The sequence below is a fragment of the Mustela nivalis genome, assembly GCF_964662115.1.
Source record: "Mustela nivalis genome assembly, chromosome: 1".
NCBI lineage: Eukaryota > Metazoa > Chordata > Mammalia > Carnivora > Mustelidae > Mustela > Mustela nivalis.
The window spans coordinates 196653816-196661657 of record NC_139020.1 but is presented as its reverse complement, the minus strand read 5'-3'; the positions used below and the strand labels follow the sequence as shown (position 1 = coordinate 196661657).

General features: G+C 57.3%; 2 protein-coding genes across 5 annotated transcripts; both read right to left on the bottom strand.

Annotated features, from left to right (window-relative positions):
* Nucleotides 1–114: 114 nt before the first annotated feature.
* Nucleotides 115–6026, bottom strand: HYAL3 (hyaluronidase 3). Of its 4 annotated transcripts, none has more exons than XM_082702796.1 (4): nucleotides 5949–6026; nucleotides 1441–2351; nucleotides 949–1038; nucleotides 115–832 (listed from the first exon to the last, which is right to left on the bottom strand). In XM_082702796.1, the coding sequence occupies exons 2-4, from the start codon at nucleotides 2332–2334 to the stop codon at nucleotides 569–571; spliced, it is 1248 nt and encodes a 415-aa protein (XP_082558922.1). In that variant the 5' UTR covers nucleotides 2335–2351; nucleotides 5949–6026; the 3' UTR covers nucleotides 115–568. The 4 variants fall into 4 exon arrangements, with proteins under 4 accessions (XP_082558922.1, XP_082558924.1, XP_082558921.1 ...); XM_082702798.1 differs by having other exon boundaries at nucleotides 1441–1585; nucleotides 5949–6022; XM_082702795.1 differs by lacking the exon at nucleotides 5949–6026 and adding an exon at nucleotides 5545–5661.
* Nucleotides 3078–4460, bottom strand: NAA80 (N-alpha-acetyltransferase 80, NatH catalytic subunit). The gene is given in 3 exon segments (XM_082702834.1): nucleotides 3078–4117; nucleotides 4120–4271; nucleotides 4273–4460. Coding segments are annotated over 3 exon segments (1056 nt in total). The 5' UTR covers nucleotides 4347–4460; the 3' UTR covers nucleotides 3078–3287.
* Nucleotides 6027–7842: the final 1816 nt, after the last annotated feature.

The following is a 7842-nucleotide window of genomic DNA, read 5'->3' as shown; positions in this document are numbered from 1 at the left end:
CTTGGAGCAGCCTACCAAGGCAGGCAGGACCTGCATTTCTTGGCACTTGAGGCTGGACGTTCGCCACAGAAAGAGCGTGGGGCTTGGTAGAACTGAGTAAACAGTCAAACCTTAGGCAGTGAAGGAAAAAGTGACTTTATGATGAAGCAGAGGAAAGACAACAGCTTAGCACTTACAGACCTTAGCCGAGATCTTGGAGCCTACCTGTCCCTGGATGGGTCTCCTATGACCTTTCCATGGACTTGGTGAGGAGTTGGAACAGAGCTCTGGGCTGGCAACCCTAACCATCTGAAACGCTGACTCTCCCTTGGGCTGCTTTCTTATCAGAAGGGATCCAGTGATCTCAGAGGAACTTTGGTTTTGAAATGGTGCAAGCAAAATAATAATAATAAGGTAAAATGGGGTAAACCATTTTTTTTCTGGCCCCTTCCACTTCCCAGGGGTCCCATGGGAAGTGGAGGGTGTGTGTGGGAGGACTGAGTATAAACTGAATAGAACAAGTGTGGGACAGGGACAAGAGACATATGGCAGCAGGGACAAGAGACACAGGAGCAGGTAACTTCTGGCTTTATGCTGCTGCTTCAGGCCTGGGCTCCTGGCAGGTAGGGCCAGCCCAGCCCAGGTAACAACGGCAGCCAAAGGACTCCCAGGGTCCAGGGCTGCCATCTGGCTGCAGGTGCAGAAAGGCTTCCAGCTGTCCTTCATCTTGCCAGGCACAGCGCCCGTGGCCATGGCACCGCTGGTGACTGCAGGCTATGGCTGCCCTGGTCACGTTGATTACATAGGGGCCCAGGGTGCCCACTAGGTAGTCATGGAGATGCCAGCACTCCTCCTGAAGAAAGGGGAATGATGTATCAGTGCTCCTGCTCCGTGGCTCTGACATGGTCTTTTCCCCAACCCTGGGATTCTAGCATGGGCTGCATGGCAGGTTGGAGGGACAATGTTCACCTCAGAGCTGGAGAAGCTCAGGTCCCCCCAGAGCACCACGCCGGCTGCCCCGAGTGCTGCGCTCACACCAATGGTCTGCACAAGGTCATCCTGGAGGCAAAGAACAGCTAAGCCAGGGCTGAACTGGCCAGATCCAACCGGGCCTACTTCCACCTTTGAGAAACTTTTCTGGCTCATCGCCATGATCAGGTTTCACATCTAGAGTAAGATTCCTTGGCACTGAGCCTCTAAGTGGCTTCTCCGGTCCTCCACTCAGAAGATGTTTCTCCTCAGACGAGGGCTCCAATGGCTGGGCTTGCCTTCCCCCTCAAGATATTCCAAGGCAGAGCCAAACTTCCCTTTTCAGATGCTCCAGAATGGGACCTCCCAGGAAGAACTAGATCAGAGCCTCCCCATCAGATTCCCCTGGGGCAAGGTCTTCTCTTCAGTCAGGGCCTTGCCTCCCCACTCATGCCTCCCCACTCAGACCCCTAGATCTCAACTTTTACTCACCCGAGACAGGAACCTCCCAGAGCTCCGGTGTGTGAGGCGGGCATAGGCCAGAACAGGCAGAGGATGTGGGTGTCCAACAGAGGCCACACGGAAGGCCTCCTCCAGGCGGTTTCGGACAAATGCCTGGTGGTAGATGGGTGGCAGCCTGGGTGGGAGGTAGATGCTAGGGAAGAGGGCACTGGAGGCAGCCCAGAGCCAATGAAGTTGGGTGTTGCGGGCAAGGGCAGCTGGGTGGCAGTGTCCCGTGTAATTGGAAGTGATACCATGCCAGCCATTGCTACAGGCTGGGAAGCGGTAGAAACCCCAGAGCCCATGGGGTTGCAGGGCTTGGCCCAGCCGCAGTGTGTCCTCCATCAGGGCACGGGCTGTCTGCTCAAAGCCAGCACGGGCCTCATGGAGCTGCTCCTGGGGGCTCAGGTCGGGGAATACCCGCTGTGCCCAAGCCCATGAGGCTGCCTGATAGGCTCGGCGGCGGCCCCAGTTTCCAGCCCAGAGTGGGCTCCATTCCTCCCAGTCTAGCACTGCCAGGCCAGCAAAGCCACGTCCTAGGCTGCGATGGATCTGGAAGGCAGCCCGTGCCAGGTGGCGGTCAAGAGGGACAACCTGGGGGATGCCCCCATTGTGAGCTGTGCCCCCGGGCCCAAGGTAGGGATAGAGGCCAAGCTGGTTCTTGTAGAAGATGGTGATGTTCTGGCCATGAAAATGCTGGCCACGGTTGGCTGTGATGCCCAGGGCCTCTAGTGGCAGGTGCACGCCGAAGCGAGTCTTACAGTGTGCTGAGGGTATGTTCCACAGCACAGAGAAGGGGCGTTCAGGAGCCCACACCAGGGGTTGGCCAAACCCTAGGCCCAGGGCCACTCCGAGCACTAGGGCCAGGCCCAGCAGCATGATCATGCCCCAGGGATGGAAACCTGCAGGAGAAAGGAGCTGTGAGCTTAGAGTCCGATTCCATGGCCATACGTTCCACACAGCCTGGAAAGCTAGGAACACTCCCCCACTATTCCCCACAAGGATGAGGGGATGGGGAAAATATGGCCCCCCTGTAGTCCTCTAGCCCCCTCAAACCAGCCACGCCATGCATCGGCCTGGGCAGCTCCCCTCCCATGCTCTCCCTCTTTGTCATGGGACCACTGTGCCCTCTGACACCTTGCCTACTCACAGTTCTCACCAGTCCCCTTCTGTCCTCTGTCCATCTTGTTCCCTGCCCCAGGAACACGTAACACCCTCCCCCTTGCCTGGCTTGACTCCTACTTAGCACTCAGATCTCTGCTGTGACATTACCTCCCCCGGATTTCCAAATGGACTGAGGGTATTTAGGTTCCCGTTGTCCCAACATAGATCCTGCCACTGTATACCTGTGGCAGGATCAAGGCCCTATCCATCTAGTTCCTCATTGCCCAGGGCCCAGTCTAGGGCCTGACACACAGTAGGTGCTCAGTGAATGGTGATGAGTGAACACGGAAGGGAACAGACAGACACCTTGTCACAGTGGCCTGGCAGAATGGGCGGGGCAAAGGTTAGGCTTCCCTTCATCCAGGGTTCAGGGCCAAGGTGGATCCCAAGGATCTTACAGAGACAGTGATCTAAGATAAGGATGGGGGGTGGGAGTGGGTCAACAAATACACTGTCACAGCTGCACCCATCAGAAGCCTTTATTCAGCCACACTGACAGCTCCGAGCCCCAGTTGTGGAGCCTCTCCCAGCCCTGCTGGTGCTCGGGAAACAAGCAGCTTCCAGGTTCTAGGGACTGAGCTATGGCGAATGGGGTACTGAGGCCATATGAGGTTGGTAGTGTCCTAAGCAGTCCATCGACCCTGTAGACAGTAGTGCTTTGCCATGGGTAGCCCTCAGATGTCCTTTTCCATCCAGAATATGGGGCATCCTCTCAGGTCCTGGTACTGTGTCTCCAGCAGACTTTGTGGAGGGGGCCTCGCAGGAGGTGGGGGTGAGGTGGTCAAGGACTCAGGCAGGGGAGGGGGTGGTGGCAGTGCCGGCCCCTTGGGGGCTCTTGGGGCAGTCTGGGCAGTTAGACTAGGAGGAGTGCAGGGTGGCCGGGGAGGGGGTGCTCTGGGGAAGGCCTTGAGCAGGGTGGCAGGCAGCCGTCGGCTGGTGAAGACCAGGCCCTGCACAGGCTCACCCAGCTGGTAGCCCAGGTGGGCGTAGAACTGCAGCTGGTCGTGGGTGGTGAGGTGCAGCCGGCGGAAGCCCCGGGCCTGAGCAAAAGCCTCCAGGCCCTCCATAAGACGGCGGCCAAAGCCACGGCCCCTCAGAGCCCGGGCCACCACCACTGTCTCCACCAGGAGGCTCTGGGGCCGGTCCAACACCCGTGATAAGCGGGCATGACCCACCACAATGGGCAGTGACTCGGGTGTGGGGCGGGGGCTCAGCAGCATTAGGCAGAGGGGGAAGGCATCTGAGGACTGGCCCAGGGAGTGCAGGCGGGAGGCTCGGCTTCGGGGCCACTGCTCATTGATGAGGTCAGCACAGGCATCCAGGAGCTCAGGTCGGCAGTGCACAGGCTCCAGGGTCAGTTCAGCCAGGTTGGGAGCTGGGGTCTCCTCTGGCTGGTGTGCAGGATCCAGGGTCAGCTCAGTGGAGCCAGGACTGAGGGTCATCTCTGGATGGCATGCAGAACCCGGGGTCAGCTCAGCTAGCCTGGGGCTCAGGGTCAGCTCTGGTGTGCAGGATCCTCAGTCAGCGCGGCCAGGTTGGATCTCAGGGTCAACTCTGGCTGGCATGCAGGATCCAGAGTCAGCTCGACTGGGCTGGTACTCAAGATCAGCTCTATCTGGTGTGCATGGTCTAGGGTAGGGGTCAGCTTTGGGGGGGGGGGCAGGGCTCAGAGTGAGCTCTGGTCTACATGTAGGATCTAGGCTCAGCTGAGTCAGGCTGAGAGCCAAGGTCATACCCTGCTGGGTTGCAGGTGGCTCAATGGAAGGCTAGGGATTAAGAGCATGGTTTCCAGACAATAGTATTTCCTCGGACCACAAAGGTGCTCCTCTTATGGACAATAGCCACGTTAAGCTGTACCAAGAGGGAGGACAGGGTTGGGGCAGGGAGGGGCTGACAAAGTGCTAGGGAATCCAAGCATCCTGCAACTACTAAACTATACCTTGTCCCTATACTCACCTGATGACACAGGTAATCTGGAGACCATCTCCTATACCTGACTCAGGTGGACAGCAGAGGAAACAGATCCAGCGTGTCCTGCCCCACACTGGAGGGAGGCCAAAGGCTAAGGCTGGGGCAGAACCCAAAAGTCCTGGCCCCAGCCTGTTGTGGCTACAACTTTGTCCTCCCCAGGACAGTGGATTAGTCCTACCACCATGGCTGGCTGGCCATCAGACAGAACATGCAAACTAGACACCAACACCCCCTACTTTAGCCCATTCAGAATTCTCTTTGGAGGAAACACAGCTAACCCCAAGAGCTCTCTGTCCCTTCCTTTTCCCTACATTCTTGGTCCCAGTCTTTTTGGCTGCTTGGGCCATGCCTGCTACCTGAGCAATCCTGGGGCACGACTCACCCATCTATTAGGATCGGATTTCCTTCCCTGAACTGCCTTCCCTGGCTGCAGCACAGAGTCCACTGCCCCCTCCCCGACATTGTGCAGCTCAGGACACTTTGCTTGGGCAAAGACACCCTTCAGATGGGGCCCCAACAACACTTGCAAGGGGCCTGGCTCACAGTCCCACAGCAATGTGGCTCTTGCAGGCTTGGTTCCCCCTGGCCTGAGTTTCGTAGTCACCCTAGATAAGGACCACAGCTTCCTTCCTAAATCCACAAGGGTGTCCAACGGCCACCAGGTTGGGGGCTCGGACCTCCTGCGCCTAAATCCCATTGTTTGCCTAAATCCCATTGTTTGCCCATTCGACCCCAGGCCCTGGTGCCAGGAGGGTCTATGCTGGGGGATTTCTGGTGGTGGGGTATCCGCTGGGCCGCACGCTTTTACTCACCTGCTCCAGAGATGACGTCCTAGCTCCCCTTCCCCACCTTCCCAAGAAGGTCCCCTAAGCTTGAGGCCAATTCCACACTGGTCATGCCCAGGTCGGAGCCCCCACCCCCACACACTATACCCCACTCAGAGGGCTGTGAGCCCCTCACCTGCATCAGCTACCTCCTCAGCAGCCGCAGCCCCGGACCTAGAGGGAGGAAGCCCCAGGACCCGCCCGCAGGCTTGGAACCCCAGACGTCCCCGCGGGCTTAACCCTTTCAGTGCCGACCCCACCTACTGTGGGCGGGGCTCATGTATTCTCAGGGAGAGGCGGCAAGGCTGTCCTGTGGCTGTTTCCCCCTCCCTCCTAGTGGGTGACAAACCGTGGAGCTTTTGGGGGGGATTGCTTCGGGAGCTGGACTCTGGGTGGGTGTGGCTCGGCATGCTCTGGGAGGGAACGACAGACGCAGGGAAGGCGTGCGGGGCGGCATAGCCACTTGAGGGCCGCACGCGTGGGGCGGACGGGAGACACTGAGGACGAACACGCTGCGCATGGGAAGAGGGAGGTACTGACATGCTGAAGGTAAGATCTGGGATGCTCCGCGTCCTCGCTCCGCGCTGGCCGGTTTCTCGCTCTGTGGTTTGGATTCTTCCGACCGCCCGCGCTGGCCCCTAGTGGTGTGGCGGACGCACTGCAGCCGTCGCGGCCCGCAGCGCCCCACCTGGTCCGGATTTTCCCTAGGCCGCCAGATCCCACCCCGCCTCCGCGCGTCACTTCTTAGGCTCCGCCCCCGGTTCAGCGCGTCATAACACGGGGCCGACGTAGGTCGGGTCTTTGCCCTGGCTCCGCCTCTGTCTCTCCTGCCGTAGCCAATCCACAGCTCCCGGCTCCGTGCGCAGCAACGCTGTGACCCAGCGCAGGCTCCACCTTCTCCTCGACCGTGCCCTGCTCAAGGCAGGCGAAGTTTCTGGCTCTTGGGCACCGCTTAAGTTCTCCCGGTTTCCGTTCGGCCGAGGCCTTTCCGGGACCCATCTCGCCAAAGCCTTGATCGAGTGGGCCCCTCCTCCACCTGGTTCTACTTCCGCCTTGCCTTGTCTTGCCCCACCCTAGGCTCAGGCAGGTCTCGGACCCCGTTGGCCTCCAGGGGTAAAAGGGTTCTGTGTAGAAACGGAGCTACCTCCTGAAATTTGGGTCCCATACTCGGAAGCAGCCGTCCTTGGACAGACATCAGGACAGAGAGAGACGAGCCTTTCCTGTGCTCTCTGCATCCCAGCGCGTGTACGTTTTAGGCGCTTAATAGCTCTTGAAGCAAGAATCATGTCTGCTTTATTTGCGAGGGTGGTACCTGTGAGCAGGTTCAGGTTGCGTGCAGGGCTTGTTACTGTCAACACACAGGAGGAGCCAAAGGGCTTTACCTCTATGGCTAGACAGCCTGGGTTCCACCTAAGCTTCTCATATTTTTCTGGCTGTGCAGCCTTGGGCAAAGTGCTTACCCTTTCAGTGTGTGCCTGTTTCCTCACAACCTCATGTTAGGATTGAATGAGTTTTTCCACTTAAAATGCTTAACATAGGACTTGGGAGGAGTAGGTCCCCAGTGAATGTCAGTTTGCTACAATGTCATGATTGTTACAGCTTAAAGACTGGGCTCAGGGGGCACCTGGGTGGCTCAGTGGGTTAAAGCCTCTGCCTTTGACTCAGGTCATGATCTCAGGGTCCTGGGATCAAGCCCCACATCCCTCTTTTTCTGCCTGCCTCTCTGCCTACTTGTGATCTCTATCAAATAAATAAATAAAATCTTAAAAAAAAAAAAGACTGGGCTCAGTGTCTCTGGAGTCTCTGGAGATGTTTATGACCTTGCTGGGTGGGTGCTGGAGTTAGAGCCTTCAGCTATCCTGGCCTGTAAACATGTGTGCAGGTGCAGGCATGTGGTGTTGATGGTCTCTGAGAGTACTCCTGACTGTGACCATGGCTAGTGTGATAGCTTGTACTTCAGAAAGCTGTGGTCAGGCTCAGACTGCATTAGGCTGTGAAATCAAATAAAGAAAACCTCATTTAAAATGGAGTCAAGGGACGCCTGGGTGGCTCAGTCGGTTAAGTGTCTGCCTTCGGCTCAGGTCATGATCCCAGAGTCCTGGGATCGAGTCCTGAACTGGGCTCCTTGCTCAGCGGGGACCCTGCTTCTCCCTCTCCCTTTGCTGCTCTCCTTGCTTGCCTTCTGCCAAATAAGTTAATTAAAAATAAAATATAAAGTGAAGTCGAGAGGCTAGAAGGGGGAACTCAGACATATCACTTCTTGCAGCCCTTTGCAGACCCAACAGGAAGGAGCCTACTTTACACCTGCAATGGGAGGAAAGGTTTTCTCATTACCTGACAACAGCCCAGCCAACAAGAGTCTCATAACTCAATGAAAAGCCATTGCCACCACCCTTCAAACTCCCAGTTTACTCCAGTGGATTTTCTGTAACAG